Genomic DNA, 25,022 nt, shown 5'->3' on the forward strand with positions numbered 1-25,022 from the left:
CCGCCCGGGCGGGCCCCACAGCCCGCCGGTGACCGCGACAGCCCGCCGCCGCATCGCGATTAAAGCCGGCGGAAGGGCCCCGCGGTGCTTCCGGCGCTGGCGGGGCGTGTCCGGCCGCGGCGCCTCCCGCGCTCCATGGTCCGCGCCGCTCCCAGGGTCCCTCGCGCCGCGGCCGGTAGCCGGGAGGAGCGCGGAGGCGGGCACGGGCCTGTCCGGGGCCTGTCCTGCCCCGGGCCTGGGCCTGCCCGCGCCCGCCATGGAGCAGGAGCTGCCCGAGGAGGTGGAGGGCTCGGCCGCGGCGGGTGCCGGTGCCATCACCCCGGAGGCCGGCGTGGGGGGACCGGACGCGTCAGGAGGTAACGCGCTGCGAGCACCGGGGGCCGCCCCCGCCTGTCCCCAGCCCCGGCCGGGCCCCTGCGTGTCCCCCCATGTCCCCCGCCGGCCCGCAGTGGTTCAGCCCAGCCGTACCCCCGGCCGGGCGCCCCCGCGGGGCGCCTGGAGTGGTTCGGTCCAGTCCCCCCCTGCCCGGAGAGCGCCCCCCCCGGTACCGCGTGGTTCCGTCCAACCGCCGCTTTCTCCCCCCGGAGCGGGGATGGTTCCGGCCCGGGACTCCCGAGGGGCCGGGATGGGATCGGGGAGGGGGCCGGGATGGGCTCCCCGTGTGGGGCCGGGATGGGCTCCCCGTGTGGGGCCGGGATGGGCTCCCCGTGTCCCCCTGCCCCGGCTGTCCTGGAGCGGCAGCCGCGACCCCCGGAGCACCGTGCGGGGCACAGGCCGCCCGGCTCCGGGACTGCTCCCGGTACCGATCCGGGGGGGGCTGTGGCGGGGCCCTGCTGCCCCTTCCCTGCTCGGGGCTGGGCCTCGGGCGCTCTCAGGCCCCCGGGTTGCTGTGGGGGCCCGAGCAGCGAGGGCGGGGGGTCCCCCCCGCCGGGGGGGTCCCATTTGTCAGTGGCCAGAGTGGGCTTGACCCTGGCAGCGGCTTTGGCAGGAGGTTGGGGGCTCTCGAGCGGCGGGATGGATCCGTGGGGCTGTGCCTGTGCACCTGCCCCCGCCTCTGCTGCTGCCGCCTAATTATTTCTAGTTCATTAAGAGCCTCGGGATCGCTGGCTGAGCCGAGCGCGTGATGTCCCCGCCGCTGCCGGGCTGACACGGAGCTCCGGGCACCCGCCGAGCCCGGGGGATGCTCACAGCGTTTGGCTGTGGGGTGACAGCGATCTCTGCGTCGTCAGGCCTTTAAACGAGCATCATTAGATCTTCCGAAAACAACCTCATTACGGTGGAAGCCGTGCTCGTTTCGCAGACGCCATCCCCGCACCGGGTTGATGGGGGGGGTGTGACGTGTGGTTTTGGGTGAGGCGCCGAGGTTTAGGGGGAGGGAAGCTGTCCCCGGCCGTCCCAGCAGTTCCTCATGCTGCAAGGAAACGAGGGGCTGGCAGTGTGCAGCCAACCTTCCCGAGGCTGCTCGCTGTGCTCCCACCCACCCTCTCCTCTTTTTGGGAGCATTCTCCCAGCACAGTGAAGGTTGGCTGGTGATGCCAAGGGAACCTCTTGCTGATGAGGGTCACAGAACAATTTGGGGTGAAAGGGACCTTAAGGCCCATCTTGTTCCACCCCACCTGCCATGGGCAGGGACACCAATGAACAATTAAAACATTGTCCTTCTGATTTCTCTGTCACCTTTCTGTTTCTAGGGAGGGTAGAGGGTTGTAGCTCAGGACTAGACAAGGTGTCTGTGGAGACTGTTGCTCAGCAGGGGTTTAAGCAAGGAGCGTGTGTTTTCCTTCTTCCCTGAACAAGTAAATCTGAATTTATGAACCTGTGGGCTGTCTTACCTTACGCTGATAGTAAAAAAAGATGACACAGAGCCAGTAATCTCACCGAAGCTTTGATTTCTGGAGTCAGGTTGCTTTTACTCCTTGCTTGGGTAGCATCCAAATTGTGTCACTTGGCCTCAGCCACACTTGCAGCTGGAGCTCCCGGGGGGCTGGGGACAACCTGCACGGCAGCCTGTGAGTGTTTGCTGGAGGAGAGTGAAACCCAGAGGGGTGGAGGTGGCCCCTGGCAGGGTGTGCAGAGGCACAGGTACACCTGCACGGGAGGGCTGTGCTGTGGGTCTGGGGCCGTCACTGCACTCCCTGGTCTGAACTGGGTGACAAACCCTGTTCAGCACATGCAGCACCGGTGCCTTTGCTGCTGTTTGGAGCAGCGGTGGAGGTGCTGAAGTGCTCATGACACACCTGAACAGGTGCTTCGTGCTGCTCGCCTTGTGCTCACCCCTCTGCCTGCCTGTGCTGTTGATGGAAGGTCACCAGCACAGCTGAAACCTGCTCCTGGCTGGAGAGGAGGTGGTGTGTGCTGTGCTTTTAATGGAGGTGAGGGGTTAATCCAGAGAGAGGGGTGGTGTGTGCTGTGCTCTGACTGAAAAACCTGGCAGGGTTAATCCTGACTGTGGGTCAGGTCAGCAAAGACCTTCCCCAAGCACTCAGTAAATATCGAAGGGAGCCAGTTAGTCTGGTACAGGAGCAAAATTGGATGGAGGAGAGGGGCTGAATGAGGGAAACCTTGGCAGTAGTATGACTTAAGGTACAGGGAGTGTTCTGAAGGGAACTTTTGGCAATCTCATGCTTTGAGGGACCAAACCTCACTTAGTGCCAGCAGCTGGGCTCATGTATGAACACAGAGGCCCAATTTGTCACTTTCTGAGACCTTGGCCTTGAGGTTTTAAAAAGTTTTGTGACCAGCTGTGTTTGAAAAACAAATTTCAAAAAATCAAGTGGGTGCAATGTCTGCTGTGCCTTCTCTCTGGACGTGCACCCTCATGCCCTGGGAAGTGGCTGCAGGGAGTGTAAGGGGCTGTTCCTGGGTTCTGGTGAGCTGTTGCCAGGAGCAGAGACACAGTGTGGGGCAGGGAGTTTTCAGGCTGAGGTGTCCCAACCACAGGAACAGTTGGGTGAGGAGATGGCACATCCCCATCCCCTCTACTTGGGTGCAGTTGGAGGCAGAGGGTCTGGAAACCTCCTTTTTTCCAAGGGGGGGGTCAGGTTATGGGAGAGCTGTTATTGCAAAACTGACAACAGAGCTGGTCTCCTCCATCTCCTTGCTAAAGTGGGAATTCTCAGGGTGATGGGGAGGTAAAGCTGACATTGGACTTATTTCCATTACTCAGGTCTCTTGTTACACAGGGTGCTCTCTGCCCCATCACTTGTGGCCCAGAGCTGGGGCAGATGCCTCCAACGTGTTCTTCAGGATTGGATTCCTCTGCTTTAGAGACCTGAAATGATTTAACAAGGATTTACACTTGTGTTGGACAGTTGTCTTGCTGTCCCTGGAGCTAGAGGAGCAAAGTGCAGATCCCAGCCCCAGCCAGGTGTGCTGGTGGCACCTCTGTGGCCATCTCCAAAAAGCACTGGGAGAGTGCTGATTGCAACAGCCCAGGAACGGTACTGCAGCTCTTCCCCCTTCACAGTGATAACTTTGAAGTGACTTTTGAAGGGTGGCTGGAAGCAATTTTTCCAGTGAGCAGATTAGAGATAAGAGAAGAATTCCACCCTGTGGGGCATAAGCAGTTCAATCCATACCAACGGGGATGGAGAGGGGAAATTGGAGAGAGCTTATCAGCTTGAGGAAAAATCAAATGTAAACATCATCCCCAGCATGATTATGGTTCACAGCTTAGTTTGATGTCACATGCCTGCGTGCCGTGAAATGGTGCTGGCGAGGATGATTACAGAGGGAGTCAGCCAGGCAGGAACAGGCAGAAAAACACCCCGCGCCTTGAACTCTTAAAGACCCTGCAGTTACTTCACAATCAATAAGTCGCAGCTCAGCTGCGGGGAAAGAGGAAGGCAATGGAAATAGGATTCAGGCTGCTCTGGCAAATTAATTGTTCTTTAAGATATGAATCAGCTGGAAGCACACAGGGAAGCTGGGATGATGGGCCTGGGAGCTGGGAAGGGCAGGGAGATGTGGGCACTGCCCGGAGGATGCTGAGCCCGTCGGTATCCGTGTCAGGACAGGCTGGAGAACGAGTCCCCAGGAACGCAGGGCAGGGAGTGATTAATCTAATTTTCATTAACCAGCATTTGGCACTGACCTGTATGTAACAGCCTGTTCCACCACTGCTGGGGCTGGGCCTGGCAGAGCTGCCACTGCCACGTCCCACTTGGGAGGCTCATGGGCCTCTCCAGAAGGGCTCCTCAGGGAATGACCTGAATGGATTCACTATGAACAGTGCATAATTTGGGAACTATTGAAGTGATTCACTGACATGACCATTATGGGCTCTTGCCAGATGACAATCTTAATAAATATGGTTTTCCCATATAAGGTGGTTACAGCCTGAAAAGCAGCAGCAGGAATTCCAGCACTCTCTTCCTTCATGGACACATCTTTGAGTCGGCACCAGTCGAGTCCAGAAATAGTCCTGCCACAGCTGTGATACCCTGACAAAGACTCGAGAGCCCTTCTCATCCCTTGCTGCTTCAGCTTTGTCATGTTTATTTGTTCCTATTCATCCTTTTGGGCTGCCAAGCTTATTCCCTTTACCACGATTAATCTACCACTCCTGGCAGGTGCCTCACTCCTGACATGGATGTGGTACCGTGTGCTCACTGGGACCTGCTGGCATGAGATCAGTTCAGCTGTGCATGTGGGAACTGCAGGTGTTATGTGGGGATCATTAACTTGTGACTCAAAAATCAGAAACTGTTGCACCTTTTGCGCTGCACTGTGGCATGTCAGAAGCAGAGTGGAAGTGAGAAATGTTTGCTAATCCCAGTGCAAGGGGTGTTGGCTGTGCTTAGGTGGGAGTGAACACTCAGTGCTCCCTCCAGCAGCATGGAGACAGAGCTGCTCGTGGTGTCACTGGCAGAAGATGTTCCCTCTTCCATCCTGGCTGCAGGAAAGCGGGAGCCAAAGTGGGTCCTGCCCTCCTGGATGATCTGATCCCATGGGTGCACCCTCCTGGATCCTCCCCAGAGCCTGAGGTGCCAGGGGGCTGATGGGGGCAGTGGGTATCAGAGCAGGCTGCTGGTTTTTGGACACGCTCTCTGGTTTAACACAGAGGCCTTGGCACCTCTTTTCTTAAAGATGCATGTGTAGGGAGAGGAGTGACTGTGAATGTTTGAATCATAGAATCCCAGAATGGCTTAGAAGGGAGCTCATCTCATCCCACCCCGCTGCCATGGGCAGGGACACCTTCCACTAGACCAGGTTGCTCCAAGCCCCATCCAGTCTGGCCTTGAAACTCATAAATAGCAGCAGAACAGCAGGAGATGGCTGAAGTGGGGTGTTTTCTTTCCTATTAAGTCTTTCCAAGTCTCCAGCCAAGATCTCTGATAGGCCCCTTTAATTTGTTTAATAACCCAGTGACAGTGCTGTTGTCCTTCAGCCCTCTCCCAGGCCTGCAGGCTGGGTCACCTCGTGAACATGCCCAAGAACATAATTTCTTAGTCACATCAGACTGACTGTCTGATCAGAAGCTATTTTGAAGCATTATGCAGGTGCAAAGCCCCAGTTGTTTGGTGTGGATCCCCAATAAGTACCTACTGTTTTATATATATGTATACACACACATCTTCATGGTATTTCACCGTTTCTAAATCCATCTGTGGCAAGTGCAGGAACTCAAAGGAGCAAAATACTGTTGTTTTTTGTAAGCCTGGTAAAGCAGAACTCCTGGCCAAGCACACTCTGGGTGTTTGCTGCCTGCTGGGGGTGTGTGTACAGCCACTTGTGTTTTCCCCTAATAGGAAGGATGCTGGGATGAGGACACGTGCTGGGATGAGCCCCTCACGAGGGTGATGGCTGTTCCACCACAGGAATGCCCATATGGCCTGGAAAAGACAGGAGCACAGCAGAGGGGGAAATCAAGGCACTGCGAGGGCCTGGAAGCCAAAGGCTGTTTAATGCTGAAATGAGACAGCAAAAGCACCAAAAAGAAGAGGGTCATGTAAAAAACCAGAGTCATGGCTTTTGTGAAGTGGGTTTGGTCTTGATCCTCGTCAGCAGGGACTGTGTCAGCAGAGCCTGGGTGTTGCTCACCTGCCCGCATGGGGAGTGTGTGCCAAAGGAAAAGCATCTGCTGGCTTTCCCAGGCTCTCCACCTCCTCCCCGGGTGGTTCACAGACAGAGTCCCTGGAGGGGGAGCCTGGCCTCTCCCAGAGCCCTGCACGAGCCACTGATCATAAGGTGAGGCTGGGGCTTTGCCTTCTTTAGGTAGGTCTCAGTTCCTCAGGAGCCTGGCACTTGTTTGTTTGAGTTTTTCAGTGTTGCTGATAGCTGAGTTAACCTCAGGACTTTCCGGGAAGCGTTTTCTGTAATTAAAAAGCTAAAAGTGATCAGAGAAGCTTTTCTGTCACTTGTCTCCTCACCCACATATTTAGCAGAAAATGCTGTCAACCCCTAATTAAGCGTCGTCTTCTTCCATCGTGTGTTCTTGTGGCTTACCCCAGCTTACGTGTGGGTTTTGGCACTGGCTTGTGGTGAATAACCCGGGCTGAGTCAGAGACGTGCTGTGGTGGGTAGGGAACCTGGAGCCTTTGACATGCTGGGTTGCCCCTGGTGTTCACAGCCTGGCTGATGCCTCTGGTCACCACAAACCATGGTGGGAGAGGCTCCAGGAGACGCTGTGAGTCTTTCACTCTGAGCTACCCCTTTGCTTCTCTTCCAGCTTTCTTTGGGTACAGCAAACCCAGCGCTCTTTTTCTAATTCCGTTTAAAAAACAGAAAAGTGTACAACTAGGGAGTCAGTGTGTGATGTGAAGGGTTCTCTTACTGTCTTTACTGTGACACAGAAGCAGGCTGGAGCAGTTGATGTGTGAAGAGCAGCAGTGTTATTTTATAGCATGGAGATGGCGTGTTCTTTACAGATGTGTCTCTGGCAGATGCCTGTGAGAAGAGCTGTCCCTCTGGATAACTGCTCAGCTCTGCAGCCTTTGGATCTGGAGTTGCAGAAAACAAACCTCACCATGTCCAGCCAGTGCCAGTAATAGTTTGCAGACTCAGCAAGGGGGCCCAGTCGTCATGTCCTTTGTAATCAGCAGTATCTGCATGTTCTCTTTGCAGAAATTGTTACTGGAAGGGGTGGGAAAGACTTCCTGGGAGAAAAGAGAAGTTGGAAACCAGCTGTTTGCTTCTCTGACGCTTCCATCATTGCAGACCTGCCTGTTGCATGAGGAGTGTTTGGAAGGCAAGGGCCCACGTTCCAGGAGCACACCTGTAGCTGCTCCTGCTGCCCAAGGCACTCATTGATCCAGCAAAGGGAACCAGGTCATGGCCTGGGGTTTGTCACAAGACCAGCCTGGGCAGGTCCATGTCTGTGACTGAAAGGGCCTGGAGATTAGCTGAGCATGGGAACAGCACAGGCAGCAGTGCCTTTGTTCTGGGTGAAACAGCTCAGTCTCCTATACTGGGAGGAATTAATGGATTACAAGATGAGGGCAGCTTTGCCTTGTTTGTGGTCATTAAAACACAGCAGCGCTGCTGGGACGGTGCTGCTGGCACTGAGGCCGGTGGGGAGCTCAGTGCCCGTGAGACTCCACTGAGCTCAAACATTGCTTTTCCCTGTACTGCACAATGTTCCACCTCTCCCAGCCATGCAGGGGATGAGGTTTGATCCAGCCTTTGCCATGTGCTCCGGCTGCCACCACTAAGGCTTTCCTGCCCATGTTCTGGACGTGCCGGGGTCCCGTTGATTCCTCAGGAGCTCTCACGTGGGGTTGGTGGCTCCTGCAAAATGAGTTTCCTGTGCTCCGAGGGTCTGTGTAGCCCAAGTAGTTGTTAACTCTTCGTTTTTAAACCCGGTGATGCTTTCTCTGACAAAGTTCTGTCAAACAACTGATTCTTCCCATTCAAATTGTCTGTGTTCCTGTGCCGTGGCAGACACCTCCTAATGTCTTCTCCAGAAGATCTGGTAGCGCTTTGACCTCAACCAGCTCCCGGAGGAAAGGGAGTGCTGGGCTGGGAGCCAGTCGGGTCTCTACTCCTTCACTGAATTTAGTAAATCAGAGTAATTCCACAGCTGTTTCATGTTTTTTCCGTAGGAGGCAAGGAGATTGCTGCTTTTGGGACCAGGGAGCTGAGTTCACAGTCGTTTGGCAGGGCCAGTGTTGGAAGCCTGTCCCTAGTGTGACCCAAACTCTGGGCACATCAGGATGCTGCCCCTCAAAATGGGCGTCTTGGATGTGTGAGACCGTGTTGGTGACCATGTTGTGGTTCTGCAAGGGTAGAATTAGTCAATATTGTTTTGCCTGTTCATTTGCTGCCTGACAAGATGTTGTTTAAATTGCCATTTAGATTTTTCTTCCCTTTGGAGTTTACCATTCTCAGTTGCTGTCACCCCAAGTACATGAAGGTCCAGATCTCCAGGGGCTGAGGTGACCACTGAGACCGGTGAAGCACAACCTGATGGAGCTGAGGACTGACACAAAACCAGCGTAATCTCCATTAAAACAGGATTGTTTGCAAAATCAGTCTCTTGTGAGTTCAAGCTTGATGCCCAGACTTGCTTTCTGCCTCCCTGGTTAAGGCAGGGTGCACCCCATGGTGGAGTGTGCCACCTGGGCAGAGGGTTCCTGCCAACCCTCATGGGGCAGGAAGGCCAGGGAGGAATAGGGTAGGGAGAATAAAAGCAATTCTCCTGTGTATTTAAAGTAGGAGTAATGTAGGTCACCTTAATCTGTTCTCCCTCCTCCCCTTCCTGTGGGATGGGAGAACATCCCGGCCACGTGCTGCAGGGGATGGTGAGGTGGGACCACCCTCACCTTGCTGCTGTCTACTTGTGGAACATCCTGTGACCTAGGCAGGCTTCTCTGCGAGTTTATTGCCTACCAAAAAAACCAAATAAAGCTCTCCAATAGCAGGGCAGAGCAGTGTTGGTTTTGTGCATGACATGTATGGCTTCAAGGTGTTCCCAGTTATTTTTTAGGGTGGAATTCCTGATTCGTGGGTGGAACTGTGATTCTGTTTAAAGGACAAATTAACAACATCCTCCTGAGCTTGTAGGTATTTACCTGGTTTTTCCTCAGCTGCAGTTGGGCAGCAGTGCAGTCACTGCACTGCTTCAGACGCTGTTCTGGTGCTGGTCCTGTCAGTCCTCTGGTGATTCAGTCGGCTCAGACGGGCTCCATGTGGATTTTCATCTTCAGGGCTGTCTGAGCTCAGGTAATTAAGGCCACCTGACACCAGTTTGAGCAACTTGAGTGGGAGCAATTTGGGTTGGTGCGTGAATACAGCCCACAAAGGGTTCAGAGCACTTGAGGAGTATTTTTATGTAATTGGCAAGTTTTAAGAGATTTTATTAAATCCTTCCAGAGCTCAAGACTCATCTCCAAAGTCCTGCAGTGCTCCCAGCAGACAGCAGTGCCTGAAACCAGGGAGTCATAGAATCATAGAATGTCCTGGGTTAGAAGGGACCCACGAGGATCCTCAAATCCAACTCCTGACCTGCACAAGACAACCCCAGGAATCCCACCCTGTGCCTCAGAGCATTGTCCAAATACTTCTTGAGTTCTGGCAGAGTTCAGGTGATCTCAGCCACGTGCACATCAGTGATGGAAGCACCAGCAGCAGTGTGTCCTGCTCACATGCTCTGTCAACAGATCGTGGGGGGTCACTGAGATGGGACATGGCTGGTTCCTGCTCTTGGAGCCCACTCAGTTCATTACTGAAGTGGATCCCACAGAGAGGGCAGCCCACCTCTGGTGTCCATTGATTTTACTTGAGGTTCTGAAGAACTGAGGGGTTGAAGAAAAACCTTCAGACTTGGCATAAGGCCTAGAAACACAAGTGTGCATTGTACAAAGTAAAATGAAGGTGATGATCTGGACCCTGCCACAGCCACTGGTCGGATCTTCCCTCGATGCCCCACTCTCTTCTGAGTGTAGGGTTGGGAACTGGGGCTCCCACTGGCTTTGTGACACTGGTAGTATTTACCACATGGGTCAATGGGCAGAGAGGGAAGAGCCCTAGGCAAGGCAGAAGGGATGGACTTTGTTAATTGCTCTAAAAAATCAGGGAAAATGTGCCCACGTCTTCATGCTGTCATGTCGTGTTTGGCGCATTCCGTGACCTGGGCAGAGGCACAGGGAAGTATTGCCAAAGCCTCTGGTGTGGGCAGGATGCAGCAGCTGATGACAAAGATGCTGCGGTAGTTTTCCTTCTATAGTTTCTCTGCACATCTGATGGACCAGATTTTGTGGATTTTTCAGGGCAAAATTGTCCATTGCTGCATTTTTCGAAGAGAGGCAGCTGGCTAAAATCCTCCTCTGGCTGAGTGCTCCTTCCCTGAATGTGCTGATAGCACTTCAGCAGGCACAGTCACTCCACTTGGATGCTGATGTGCAACTTTGTTCTCTCTCTACTTTCCTGATTCCACAGCTTCTGTTGGTGTAGCTGGTTCAGCATCCCTGTACCAGGAGGAAGGGGTGGTGTGCTCAGTCCCACGTGCAGCGGGGAGGGCAGATGTAATACCTGAAACCGCTTGTCTTCTCTCTAAATGTCACTTTTAGCTGAGTATCATCTGCAAAATGACAGTTTTCCTCCTCTCTGTACGTGTTGGGTGCTGCTCTCTCCATCTGGCTGCTGCATGTTGACGGGGGCAGTGTACAAAACAGCAGAGAATTTGCTGGCAGAAATGCAAACTATAGAGATGTAAAATAGTCCCTGACTTCAAAGCTGGAACAGAGAGAGCAGAAAATGAAGCTGAAGTCTCAAAGCTGTGCTTGTCACTGTTAATGACATGCTCAGTTACAGGCACTTGCTGAGGTGGAATCCAGAAATAAGGCCCAGTTTTTCAGTTTGGCCTAACAGGTGGAGATTATTTGGGGTTTAAATAGCACATTATGAGGTGATTTTTGTGTTGGTAAAGGCTGTTTGTTCAGTGATAAGAGCTGAAATCTAGAAGTCTAATAATTGCCTTTGCTTAATTTAATGCTTTTTTTGCCTGTAATTCATCCAGTCCAACCCTTGGTCCTGCACAGACACCCCAACAATCCCACCCTGTCCCTCAGAGCGTTGTCCAAACCCTCCTGGAGCTCTGGCAGCCTTGGGGCCGTGCCCACTGCCCTGGGGAGCCTGGGCAGTGCCCCAGCACCCTCTGGGGGAAGAACCTTTCCCTGAGATCCATCCCAACCCCCCTGGCACAGCTCCAGCCCTTCCCTGGCTCCTGTCCCTGGTCCCAGAGCAGAGCTCAGTCCCTGCCCCTCTGCCTCCCCTGGGCAGGAGCTGCAGCCCCCGAGGAGTCTCCCCTCAGTCTCCTCTGCTCCAGCTGAACCAGCCAAGTGCCCTCAGCTGCTCCTCAGACCCTTCCCCTCCAGACCCTTCCCCAGCTCTGTGGACACCCTCCAACTGCTTTAGATCCTTCTTAAATTGTGTCCCCAAAACTGTCCCCAGAACTCGAGGTCAGGCTGCAGCCTCATGCTGGTTGACAGGCATACAGGGTTTTTTAATTCCAGGATACTTCTTGACCTGACATCTCTTCAGGCTTAAATTAATTTTGATGGAAGAGAAATGCTGACATAGTCTTTCTCCTCAGTAGTCTCAGAGGGTTGAATGTTTGTTTTCATTTTGATATTGGGCAGGAGTCACTGGTGGATTAACTATCTGGGACACTCTTTTGAGAAAGAGGCTTCTGGACTGATAATGCCAGAAAATGCTTATTAAAGAAAATGAGAAAAATGGCAATTTGGGAGGAATTTGGTTTAATATGTGCAAGCTCTGTTTTTTTATGGATTGGAATGCACGAGGGATTGCGATTTAAGGTTTATAACGATCTCAGAGAGATGCTGTGGCTTCCCAAACTCCCAGGTTTTAAAACGCAAAGACTGGATTTATTTTTAATCTTTTCTAAACTGAAAACTGGGAGTGCAAGGAGACTGGGAGGGCCCAGCATGAAAAGCAAACTGTAACCTAGAGGAACGAGGTGGGTTTTTACAGCAGCTGAAGAAGTGAAATTTAAATGCAAGTTTTGCTGTGAGGTGGGGTGAAAAACAACTTATTCTGTAAGGGTGAGGTGGGTGAAAAATGACTTAATTCAGGACCTGTGGGAGGGAGGGATGTGTCTGAATGGCAGCTGCTCATCTAAAGGGAAAAGGGATATATTGCAGGCAGAAGTGGTAAGTGCTGCCTGGTATTTCATGTTCTCTGTTAGAGCTCCTGCTTTTGACTTGCCAAGATAACGGTCTCCAAACCTTTGCCTTATGACTCCCCCTTAAGTTCTGGCAAAACCAGTGCACCCATTTTGGTGAAGAGGAAGCCAAGAAGCCCCATCCAAAACTGCAAAGCTTGGTGAGGCCCATCCTTAAAAGGGGCTGCAGTACCTGCAGGGTGGTTCTGCTTCATCACACCTGCCTTCTCCTCTTCCCATGGACAGCCCCTGCACCAGCTGCTCTGAGCCTCCCAAATTCCTTCTGCTGTGCAGAAAACAACCCCCTGTTCAGACCTCCCTGGGCTCCCTGCTGAGCCTGGGGCAGCCCCACTGCTCGGTGGGGACAGAGCTATAGGCTTGAACCATCTGGTCTGGAAGGAGATTACTGGGTGGGGAGCCAGGAAATGTTGAGTTTAAGCCATGGGACTGCCCATGTCAGCCCGGGGTATCCTTTACTCCCTGTTGAGAGCAGTTACGTCGGTGTTGGGCAGTGTCACCACTCCCTTCTGTCTCTTTCTTCCACCCCACAACCCGCCCCCCCACCATAAATCAGAAAGCTGGCAGCTGGGAGGAGAACCCGAGCCCGAGTCTGGGTGTTCTCCTGGAGACGCTTTTCCCAGTGAACATTTGATGTGTCTGTGCCTGGCTGTGGCTTCTGTTTCTCTCCCAACACAGGAGCAGATTGTGTGGTTCCCCCCCTCCTTTGCAGGTCAGTGGCAGCGTGTTTGGCCAATCCAGCCTTGTAGTGTTCTGGTTCAGGGGAACAAATTAATTTCTTGTTTTATTGAAGTCTTAGCAAACAGTATTAAAGAACCCATGAGATTCTGGGTTCAGAAATGCTGAACTGAAGTTTCACTCTGTGCTACTGGCTTGAATTGTGTCCAGCAGGGCCAGGGCAGTGACTGTCCCCCTGTGCTGGGCACTGCTGAGGCTCCATCTCAAATCCTGGGGTCAGTTCCAGGCCCCTCACAACAAGAAATGTTTACGGTTTAAGGCGTGTCCAGGGAAGAGAACAGAGCTGGGGAAGGGTCTGGAGCACCAGGAGCAGCTGAGGGAGCTGGAGGGGCTCAGCCTGGAGAAAAGGAGGCTCAGGGGTGAACTTCTGGCTCTACAACTCCCTGACAGGAGGGGGGAATGGGAGGGTGGGTCAGGCTCTGCTCCCAGGGAACAAGGGACAGGACAAGGGGAAAAGGCCTCAAGTTGTGCCAAGGGATTTTCAGGTTGTATATTAGGGAAAATTTCTTCATGGAAAGAATGGTCAGGCATTGGCACAGGCTGCCCATGGCAGTGGTGGAGTCACCACTCCTGCAAGTGTTCAAAAAACAAGCAGATGTGGCACTTTGCCATGTGGTTTAGCAGGCATGGGGGGCTTTGGTGAAGGTTGGACTTAGTGATCTTGGCGGTCTTTTCCAACCTTAATGATTCCATGATTCCTAAGGGCATCCCCAGTTGGGCAGATGCTGAGTAAAGCCCTGAGAAGGACTCAAGTTGTTCATGGTTCAGGGCTCTGTTTTAGGCCCCGGGAGACCAGAAGTTGTTCCCGGTTGCATCTGGAGCTTATGGAGTGATGTCAATGCACGTGTGTGAGCTCTGTGGGCAGCCAGACTGGGCTCCTCCTGAGATGGTCACTTGTGTTTGCAGTTGTAGTCCCCTGTGTTTAGGAAATGCCTTTCCTCCTCCGCTCTCTCACTGGAGCAGGGCTGCTCCGAGACACACAGCCCAAGAGCTGGGGGCTCTGGAAAGCTGGGAAGAGGGCTGACCCAGCTGGCTGAAGTTCAGCTCCGTGGTAACTTGTTGTCTTTCACCTGATGAGAGTCTGCTGTCAGACACATCCCAGAAACCACAGCATCACATCACAGAGACCTTGACCACTCATCTATCCCAAGTGAGTGCAGGACACCAAGAGTGAGCACAACACCATGACCGTGGGCTCTGCTCTGCTGGATCCCAAACTGGCACTGCTCCCAGAGGGGTTTGTGGCTGCGCTGGGTACGAGTGTGTGCTGAGCCTCAGGGAAAACAGTGCCAGAAATCTGCAGGTCCTCAGCACCAGGGGGGCTAAGAGGGGTTGGGGAGAACTGGATCCTGAAGAGCCTCAGTTCTGCCTGCTCAGCACCTTTGGAGCCTGAGTGCTGTTTTGGATTTTGCTCTTTGTTCTTTCACATCTTCCTTTGGGCACGTACCTGTGCAGAGTCTGGAGATCTGCTTCCCAAGTGAGTAAATAAATGGGCATTGCTGCACTTGATTAAGTAGAAGTAATAAATGCCTGGCTCAGCCTCCAAGTGCAGGTCCTCCAAGCTGGGCTGGAGAAGTGGCTGTCCTGCCCCAGCTTTGAGCAGGCTGCAGGTCTGTGCCAGAACCAACCTGTCCTTCAGCTCGTGGCTGCCTGCACTGGAGGAGGCTGTCCTTGATCTTTGGTGGAATGCAACTGAGACATCCTTGTAGCCCAGCATGGGCACCAGGTTACCTCTTCCTGCCCTCTCTGTGTGTCTCACCTGTTTGAATTTCCTACTAAGAGCTCTAGAAGTGTTTTTTAAAATTTTTAAGTTATTTTTTAGGTACCTTATTTTCAACTGCTAGCTGAGTCACTAGCTGCCATGCTACAGCCAGGATCCCAGGGAGAGGAGAAACGTTGAGTTACGATTTTTGGCAGCACACTCCACCTTTTGAGCTTGTTCTACTGTGGCTTGTTTTGTTCCATCTGTTCAGGTGCCTTCGTTAGAGCAGAGCAGGAGCACCTGACCAAAACCACTTGAGTGACAGAGAGCAGAAGAGACCTTAACAAGGCCAGTGAGAAAAGAACTCATTGGTGAAGCAATAACATGAATTTATTCTTAACCTCCACCCCCCACACCTTGTGTCAGTAGCTTTTGCCCTGGAGATCCTTCCTCAGTTTCACAGCACAGGGTCTTGTCTGTCCAGAGCTGCTGTGGCTTTGGGGGACATTTGTTCACAGAACCCCAGTGGAGGAGAGAACTGGAGGCTCAGGACCCCTCCTGAGTACCAGCCCACTCAGTCTGGGGGAGAAGGGAGGTGTTGGCCTGTCCAGGGAGGGGTCGGGTCCTCAAATCTAAGAATGGTTTGGGTTGGAAGGGACCTTAAAGCTCCTCTCATCCCACGCCTCTGCCATGGGCAGGGACACCTTCCACTAGCCCAGGTTGCTCCAAGCCCTGTCCAACCTGGCCTTGGACACTGCCAGGGATGGGGCAGCCACAGCTGCTCTGGGCAAACTGTGCCAGGGCCTCACCACCCTCACAACCAAGAATTTCTTCCCAATCTCCCATCTATCCCTGCCCTCTGACAGTGGGAAGCCGTTCCCCTTGTTCTGTCCCTCCATCCCTTGTCCCCAGTCCCTCTCCAGCTCTCCTGGAGCCCCTTTAGGCCCTGGAAGGGGCTCTCAGCTCTCCCTGGAGCCTTCTCCAGGTGAACCCCCCCAGCTCTCCCAGCCTGGCTCCAGAGCAGAGGGACTCCAGCCCTTGGAGCATCCCTGTGGCCTCCTCTGGACTCTCTCCAGCAGCTCCACATCCTTGTGCTGTTGGTGCCCCAGGGCTGGAGGCAGCTCTGCAGGGGGGTCTCACCTGAGCAGGGCAGAGGGGCAGAATCCACCCCCTCAACCTGCTGGTTGACGCAGCCCAGGATCCATCTGGGAAGGATTTGCAGTAGCTGGGATGGATCAAGCAGAGTTTGCTTCTGAAGAGCTGCTCCCTTGTTGTGTGCAGGGTCTGGGTGGGCTGTGCAGGAAGGGCTCAGGCAGTGGTGGGGGGCAGGCAGGGGACACGCTGATGGGAAGCAGCAGAGTTGGGATAGTGAGTTTTGAACGAGGCCAAGAAATCTCTGATCACTTGGTGCCAGTTGAGCTCAGATAAGCCAGTCCTGCAGCCTGGAGAGCTTGGGTTTCTCCATGTTACATCCCCAACAACTCAGGTTTATTTAGAAGTAGATCATAGAATCATGGGACCATTAAGGTTGGAAAAGACCTCCAAGATCACCAAGATCTCTCAAACAAAGATGTGTCACTGCTCTGCCATTCTGAGCACGTTTTCTTAATTTTCAGTGGTACCTGGTCAACTTGAAAACCCTGTCTGAGTTGTGTAGAGCTCGTGCCCTTTGAGGGCTGTATCACAAACCACACTCTAGAAACAGGCCTGGAAATTCAACCTGCTGCTTTTGCCTGGATGTCTGTTTTTGAAACAGGTAGAAGTTACAGATGTCCCCCTCTCCTCTCCTACCCAGGCCTTGTCCTCAGCATTGGGGTGCAAATCTCTCCTGCAGTGTTGTCAGCAGCACCTGTGGCAACCAGGAGGTGTTTGGTGAAGGACTTGGCTGCTCACATCAGGCTGAGTGCAAGGACTTTATCTCCAGTGACGCATGTTGTGCATAACCCTGCACTGAAATCCCCTTTCAAGTCTCCAGTGCTTGAGCACCCTCAGAAAATCTCTGTCAGGTGACATTAGCCAGAGTGGAATTAAGTTTTAGAGGATTTAGCCGAGCAGCTTTGGCTACGGGGTAAATCAGGAAATACCCCACTCGTTAAAAATCCAGGTGCATCTTCAGGATGACGTGTGAAGGGTGGCCTGCAGACAGAGCAGCTGTTTTCCCTTTGGAGATTGCTGTTAGTTGGGATGCTGGGATCCCACGGGTTTAAAGATGTGTTGACTGTGGTGACTTCTCTATGTCCTAGTGTTGTGGTAGGTGGTTACTGGGAAACTTCAGATAGATTTCCTTACCTGCTGAGACTGTAGTAACAAGTTCAACATGTTTTTTTTGAAAGGTCAGAAAACAGAAAATTTGTGGAGGTGGATATCTTTCTTGAGTTGTGTTCTTCTGTTCTCAGACTAAAATAGATTAGGATTATTCCTGCTGGTGAATGAGCAAGGGGTCAGCTCTCTTTGAGGTAGGATCTATAGGAAAACACTTTTAAATGGTGGAAGTGATGAGTAATCTGGCCCATCCCTCCCGGATCAGAGGTGCAGAAACCTCTGTGAGAGATAAAATTGTGGGGATGGTTTGTCACTCTCTCATCCAGCCTGCAATCCAACGCTCTTTGAAGCTGCTGTGCTGCTCCTGCAAGCAGCTGCAATGATTCTGCCTTGCCAGTGCTCTCCTCAGACAGGCTGAGATCCTTTCTGGGATACCCAGAGAAAGAATATTGGAAAGGGAGCCAAGCTGATGTGCCAAGACATCCTCCTGCACTAGTTAAAGGGAGTTTGCCCTCTCAGTAACAATATCCTGTGCTCTTTATCAGTGTAAGTAATTTTGGGGTTGACTACAGTGAATGTATCCTTTTTCCAGCCAGCAATTCCCTGTCCTGTGCCTGGCTCCTGCCTTCCAGGTGGCCTCACAGAGCCAGCGACTTCCTGAGGGAGCTTGCCAAGGTCAGCTGGTGAAGAGCCTCCAGCAGCTCTAATCCCTACCTGGTCAGGAGATGCTGAGGGCTGACCTTAAGCCCCAAGCATCCAAATTCATGAGCTGTGCCATGCTGCAAACTCTGGGTATTGGGGGCAGAAGAACTGTTCTGACTCTGGCAGGCAGAGTGTAACCTCGGTTTAGTCAGGTCGAGCTTCTTACTCTTTATTAGTGGCACTGGGAGAGCAGCATAATGGAGGATGGAGGTGGGCATCCTTCCCTGCACAGAGATAGGACATGTTAAAGGTCCTGGATCCTGCTTCTCAGCAGGACCCTCCAGGCAGGGAGATAGGGATGCTTGGAAAACGAAGGAGGGAAATCATTTCCTTGGCTGTCTTGTGCTTCTGTGACCTGGGGTTGGGAAACAACTTTCTGGGATGTTGTGGCAGCTGGAAACTCCATCTGGACACGCAGAAAGAGTCCCAGGGGCTGCCTAGGGGTTATGTGCTATGTTCAGGTCCCCAGTGTTTTTGCAACATGACTAGAAAGGCAACAGGAGGTTCTGTGTCCTCTCGCTGCTGAACCTCAGCTCTGGGCAGCCAGGAGATGCTCCAGTGAATGGATTCAGTGGGTTGGAACCTGCTAGTAGGGAATGTGAAGCTTATCCTACCCCTGAGCCAAGGTAAGGAGCAGCTGGATGTTGCTCTGGCTGTTTTGGATGATTGTGAGGAATGTAGCTTCAAAGTCCTTCAGCCTTTTACGGCCTCGCTCTAAATTGGCGTCGTGGTTTTAGTGGCACCTCTGTGTCGTCACAGGGGCAGAGCTGGCTCTGTCCTGCAGAGGTGACGCTTCCTGCTGCCATGTTTGCTGTCTCTAATCCCGACCAGGCTTTGTTGTGAGTGCTGGTAGGCAGATTTGGACTTGCAGGTTGTAATAAGGAGAGAAGCCAGAGGCTGGGAAGAGGCACTGCCGGGTGCGTGACCTTGGGAGCCTCTCGCCTTCCTGCCCCCGCTGCCCACAGGGGACGTGCCGGGGAGCGTGTGTTGTTCCACTCCCCAATCCTCCTGTGACCGGAGCGTGGAAGGGAGCAGGAACACTGTGTTCAGATAAGGCTGCACCTTTCCCATGGAACAGATGTTTGCCCGAACATCCCACTGGATTGCATAATTACGGAGCCGAGCGGCTGCAGCCTGTTCCGCTGCCGGGTGGCAGCTATTGTGTGCTGCTCCTGATGGGATTTTTGTTTAGCTTTTTGTCACTGTGTCACACGCTTTGGGGGCTCAGCACTCCGAAATTGTCCCTTTTTCCTACAGGCAGCTGATCTGAAACAAGAAAACAAATCAGTTCTTTTTAAATTTCATTTCCCTGCTCTTGTCCTGCTCGTTCCTCGCCGTAATTGGACTCGGGTGCAGTAAGCGCTTTTCCCGGGAGTTGTCAAGGAAACGCTCCAGCATGGTGATGTCCTGGCTCAGCTCCCCGAGGAGAGCTGGACCCGGGGTGCTGCACCCCGGATACAGTGACACCAGCAGCTGAGGATGAGGAAGGGATGTGTTAACCCCCCAGCGGCATCTTCATCTTCTGCCCTGAGCTGGGATAAATGGATTTATTTCTGAGGCAGAAAGAGTTTCTGCGTAAACCCAAAAATAAACGAGGCTGGTAGGTGCCTTTACTGCAGCATCATCCCTTTGTGGCAGTCCCTGGCAGTGCTGATGCTCCATAAGCTGGAAGTTTGCTTTGATTGGCGAGTTGGGCTGTAGAATACAGGATCAGTGGCTGATCCCTGGGGAGTCCTGCCAGGGGAGTCTTGGAGTCAGAAACCTGATGGGATGGCTGGGGCAGGACTGGGGGGGTCAGAAACCTGAGGGAGTGGCTGGGGTGGGACTGGGACTCCCACCTACCTGCCTGTTTCCAGTTAATGGAAGAGCTTGTCCTTGCCCAGGGTGGAAAGGAGTGATCAGTGGTGGCACTGCTGTCAGCAGGTACCACAGCAGTGCCCCAGAGCCCTGGCCTGCCCAGCTGGCACGTTAAACTCCTTCCCTTAATTTGTATAAGCCATTCTTAGGAGCCATTTATTTGAACAAGCCTTGCTGTCCCTGTCACCAAAGTTTCTGCTCAGATAAACAAAGACAAAGGCCATGGGAAGAGTGCAGCACATGGAGCTGGGGCAGCAGATCCTGGTGTGCCAATGTCATCTTCCCTCTCCAGAGCGAAGGTGGCTCCTGTGTGCTTGGAACAAGGCACGGAGCCAGTGTGGGCAGGGAGGAGAGCAGGGCAGCCAAGGTGGGATTAAATGGGATTACTCACCTCTGGCTGCTCCTGGTAGCCCAGTTTGGATGCTTCCCGGTGGTGCCAGCATTTCTGTCTGCAAATAGCTGCTGGACTTTTGATGGTGGCTAAAGTGTCCTGAGGAATGTGGAGCTACCTGCGCTGGAGATGCATCAGAGCTGGGTCTCTCCTCCCTTGCCCACAGGGATGGAAGCAGCCTTGCCTGAGCACGGGGATGGACAGGATGAACCAGGCTGGAGAGAGAGTGGGCTGGGTTCAACCAGCGCCAGTTTGATGTGGATGATCCCAAAAATCAGTCAGCCAGTGCTCCAGGGAAAAACAGATGCATTTAGGTGGCAAAGCTATATGTAGGTTCTATATAACAAAAAGAATTTATCTCAGATTGCTTTGTTTCTGTATTATTTCTCCAAGCTCTCTGGATGGCAGGAGCAGTGATCCATCCCCAGGGTGCAGAGCAGCTGCAGCTTTTTCTGCCAAGAGATGCCACATTTTTTATGTAGTATTGTGCCTTCCTTGGCGTTTCTCATCTGAATCAAATTGCATTGGTTTATGGGAAGAAAATGTGTTAAATGATCAACAGGAGGTGATCCTGTCTGCCTGGGAAGGGCAGGTTGTTCTCAGCTGCCTTCTCCAGGGGGTTGCTGAGAGTCCAGCTCCTGCTTCCTGTGGTGTCTCCTCCCCTTCCAGGACTGCCCTGTGCTGCCTGCTCTGTGTGCTGGGAGCTGGAGCCACACGTGTTGGATATGAGAGGAAATTCAGAGTTGCTTTTGCCTCTCCCTTTGGACACAGCCTGATGCTCGTGCCAGCCCCTCAGGGAGCTGGACTGGCTGCTGTGCTGGCTCCAGGGCTGCTTCCCAACTCTAATGTTTCTGGCTCACAAGGGAGCTGGAGAGGGACTTTGGACAAGGGTATATAAGTGATAGGACAAGGGGGAATGGCTTCCCACTGCCAAAGGGCAGGGTTAGGTGGGAGATTGGGAGGGAATTCTTCCCAGTGAGAGTGAAGAGGCCCTGACACAGGTTGCCCAGAGCAGCTGTGGTTGCCCCATCCCTGGAAGTGTCCAAGGCCAGGTTGGAAAGGGCTTGGATCAACCTGGGCTAGTGGAAGGTGTCCCTGCCCATGGCAGGGACAAGATGAGCTTTAACCCAACCCAAACCATTCTATGATTTGCTGAATTGCCTTCCCCCACTCCCCCTTGGTTTTAATTTGTCTCTATTAGCAATCCCTTACAGGCATTATCAGCTGCTTCTTTTGATGGATGCATTTCATTTCCAGCCTTTCTCTCTCTATTTCCACTGCAACTCACATGTGGAGCTTTTAACTTCCACAGCTCCTGTCCTGGCAGTCTTGGTTTTGATTTTGCCCGTAAGGCATTACCTGGGCAGGTCTGTGTTTGAGGGGTCTGATGGAACAGTGAATTGCAGTGTCCTGGTCACAGCCTCCACCTCTCCTTGTCGTCCAGGTGGGTTGCTCAGGTGTGTCACATTGTCTTGTTCTCAATGGAGAAAGTCTAAAATGAGATACAGATCTCCTTCGGGGAGTGTGTGACGTGTCAGGATTTCATGGAACCCCAGAATGTTTTGGGTTGGAAGGGACCTTAAAGCTCATCCAGTTCCATCCCCTGCCATGGACACAGACATCTTCCACCAGATCAGGCTGGGAGCAAGTGGCAAACTGCAGGTCTCTGGTGTGCTGGATTTCTGGGGGGCTCCTGCTGGTGCAACCTCCTGCTGAGGAGCTTATTTGGCATTTATATTCTCACATATTTTTAGTTGCAGTCACGTTGTCCTCATAAACACTTTAATAAAGTGAAGCTTTTATTAAAGATGCTGCAGCAGTTCTGATCTTAGAAAGGAGCCCAGATAAACCTACTGGTTATTCAGATTTGTTTTGACTTCTCTAGGCCATCATAAAGTATCAGATAGTTACAATTTATAAATGTGTGTGTGTATACACCTGTCTTATAAAGAAAACTGCTTTATTAGATCTTATGGGCACTGCCCAGGCTCCCCAGGGCAGTGGGCACGGCCCCAAGGCTGCCAGAGCTCCAGGAGCGTTTGGACAACGCCCTGAGGGACAGGGTGGGATTGTTGGGGTGTCCTGGGCAGGGCCAGGAGTTGGATGCTGTGATCCTTGTGGGTCCCTTCCAACTCAGGATATTCCAGGATTCTGTGAACTTAAACGAGGCTTATCCTGGATTTTTGTAAACTGTCTTAAGAAATTCCTTTCCAGTAGACAGAAACCTCTTATGACTCTTTTGATAACGAAGGGCTTTGGCAAGTCAACCTGCCTTAGCTGGTTTTGAAGGAAGTGGAAGGGACACCTTCCACTAGCCCAGGTTGCTCCAAGCCCTGTCCAGCCTGGCCTTGGACACTTCCAGGGATGGGACAGCCACAGCTGCTCTGGGAAACCTTTGCCAGGGCCTCACTACCCTCATCCTGTGGGGGTTTTGCTCCTCTGGCTGGTAGAGCTGAAACTCGAGAGCCCTTTCCTGTGTCAGACAAGGTGCAGAGGTTTTCCTGCCTGTCCTGCAGGGTGTCAGTGCCGTGGTGGGGATGGCCTGTGAATAGAGAAATATGGGAAAAACCAGAAGTTAAATCCGAGATGGGAATTGCTGAATCCAAAACTGAAGCATTCCTTTCAGAGGCTCTGTAGGAGCTGGAGGGTTGGGACAGGGTCACTCAAAGCCGTGCACAGATGAGAACAGAACTGAAGGCAGCAGGTCAAGCGTGCTCGAAGCGCCCGGCAGAGCCCAGGCAGGGGCTGCAGGCAGGGCAGAAAGTTGGGGTTTCATCCCGGGGTTTCCCCTCCGGAGCTGCTCATCCATCACATTTCTGAGCACACCCTGGCTAAGCCGAAAACCAAATCGGATAAGAATCATTTCAATTATCTCGTTAAGTGTCAAAACTTCCCGCAGCAGCTCCCGCAAACCCCAGCGCTGTCTCGTGGCTCTGTAACCCCTGGAGCTGGAGTTAAATCAGGTTCTGCCAGGCCATCTGTCAGCTCGTTTGAGCCGAGCACGGCCCTGTGCCACGCACGGAGGAGCCAGTGGAAGATTTTTACATTTTCTGCCTAGATAAGTTGATTTTACAGAGCTGATTTTTTTTATTTTTGGTGTGGGCTGGGGGAGGTTTTGCTGGGGATGCTCTTGCCCACCTCAGGCATCATTTCTCCTGGAGATCTGTGGTTCTTCACCTCCAGTACCTTTCCTTCATGCAGACGGTTGGTGTTGATTCCACATTTGGTACGTGTACAGCAGCAGACACTTAAAAGCTGGGAATGAAAGCAGCTTGTGGTAATTATCACAAAATTAAAGATAATCTCCTGCTCTGGAATTGTGACAAAGTGCAGAAACGAGATTAGTGCGGTGGGAGAGCAGTGGCAGCCGTGGCAGGAGAGCACATTCTCCTGGCCTGGGGCTCTTGGCCTCTGTGTGTTCCCAGCGATTTCCAGTGTTCAATCTGGAGCAGCATTTCCCCTTTTGGATTCCCCAGTGGTCTGGAGCTGCTGCTCCAGCTCGTGTCCTGAAAGTTCATTAGCTAAATGCTCACTTAGTGCCTTATTTCCTGCTCTCCAGGCCACCGCAGGGCGTTTTGTTCAAAAATTTTGTTGGCTTAGGCCAAAGAACTTAATTTTTCATCACAGTTGGAGCTCACAGTGGTCCTGAGCCACGTGCTGGCGCAGTCCTGGAGAGCTGGAGGAGTGACAGGTTCACATCACTCGTGGTGTGTCACCCACCTGTGTCAGTGACACCCCGTTGGCTGAGGGGTCCTGGCCCAGGTGGGTGACAGGGGGGAGCTGTTCTGCCCCCTCGGGATCCTGCTCCACTCACTGCCCTCCTCCTGCCTGAGCTGGGATTGTGCAGCGCAGGGAGTGGGATTGCAGAGCTTCACTGCAGTCCTGCGATTCTGTTCCTGATGCAGAACTTGGGCACTGGGAGCACAGTTTAAAACAGAACAATGTTGCTGGTTTGTTGTTTATTTGCTTCCCAGCGTCTGAAATATTTCCCAAAATGTAACTGAGTCATACCCTTCCCTGGTGGGGTTGTCATCTGCAGAACATCGTGCTCCCATTATCATCTAATCCAAGAATGGTTTGGGTTGGAAGGGACCTTAAAGCCCATCCAGTTCCACCCCCTGCCATGGGCAGGGACACCTTCCACTAGCCCAGGTTTCTCCAAGCCCCATCCAACCCGTCCTTGGACACTTCCAGGGATGGGGCAGCCACAGCTGCTCTGGGCAACCTGTGCCAGGGCCTCCCCACCCTCACAGGGAAGAATTCCTTCCCAATCTCCCATCTAACCCTGCCCTCTGTCAGTGGGAAGCCATTCCCCCTTGTCCTGTCACTGCAGGCCCTCTCCAGCTCTCTTGGAGCCCCTTCAGGTACTGAAGTTATGCCCAACTTCTTGCTCAGGCTCCTTCTGAAACAAGCCCTGAAGCAGCATCACTGCCTGTCTTTGAGGGGGCTGAGCAGGTACCCCAGGTAAACCATTGTCAAAATGGGGAGGGGATGCTGAAGCAGCAGAAATTTGTCTGGATCCTCTGGGGCTTTTCCTGCTCTCCAGCCAGGAGGGCTGGAGGACATCCACTCCCCCTGGAGAAGGACCTCCCCCCAGTCTGAGTGTAGATACCCCTCTTGAGTAGAAGGCTCAAAGCTCCACTCAATGGTCTCTTGTGAAATTAAGCCACTTCTTAAGAAAGGGAGATGTCCTCGTGTCAGAGGGTTTGGGCCTGTGTTTCCAGCTCTGATTACATATCTGAGAGCTTGAGGCAAAACCCTAATTTTCACCACTGGCTGTAATGCAGCAGCAGTGGCTTCTCCCAAGGCAGCAGTAAAGATAAATGATGCGTTCATTTGTGTGATATATTTGGACACTGGATTCTATAAATAGATTCAATTATCAATATAGTTTGTCAAGTGCCTACTGAGTGGCTGGAAAGCAGCTTCAGGAGTGTCTCTGGGCTTGTACAGACTGACTCTCCAGCACAGTGTGGACCCTTTGCTTAATGGGGCAGCAGGGCTTTGTGAGAACTCTCTGCTGAAGCCTCTAGGAAATGCTTTTGCTAGGAAAAAATGTGCATTTTTGTGCTTCTGAATGTGAAAGTGTTTGTGTGACTCCTGTACCTTCAAATTCTTGCTCTAGTGAAGCTGAAAACCAAGCAAAACCAGATGCTCTAAAGGCTTGAAAAGACATTGGGCCGTTTTCTTGTAGCTTTGGTGGTTGGGTTGTTGGTTTTTTCTTCCTG

At 52.7% G+C, this 25,022-nt stretch overlaps 1 protein-coding gene across 8 annotated transcripts in view; it reads left to right on the forward strand.

The window, feature by feature from the left end:
• Positions 1-162: 162 nt before the first annotated feature.
• PIP5K1C (phosphatidylinositol-4-phosphate 5-kinase type 1 gamma) overlaps positions 163-25,022 on the forward strand; it is a 48,657-nt gene continuing 23,797 nt past the window's right edge. For all 8 annotated transcript variants that reach the window (XM_027668341.1, XM_027668343.1, XM_027668342.1 and 5 more), the window contains exon 1: positions 163-356. In XM_027668341.1, the coding sequence (XP_027524142.1) occupies positions 257-356 (100 nt within the window). In that variant the 5' untranslated portion in view covers positions 163-256. The remainder of the gene's footprint in view (positions 357-25,022) is intronic.

Source organism: Corapipo altera, unplaced genomic scaffold (assembly GCF_003945725.1).
Source record: "Corapipo altera isolate COAL_440 unplaced genomic scaffold, ASM394572v1 231, whole genome shotgun sequence".
Lineage (NCBI taxonomy): Eukaryota > Metazoa > Chordata > Aves > Passeriformes > Pipridae > Corapipo > Corapipo altera.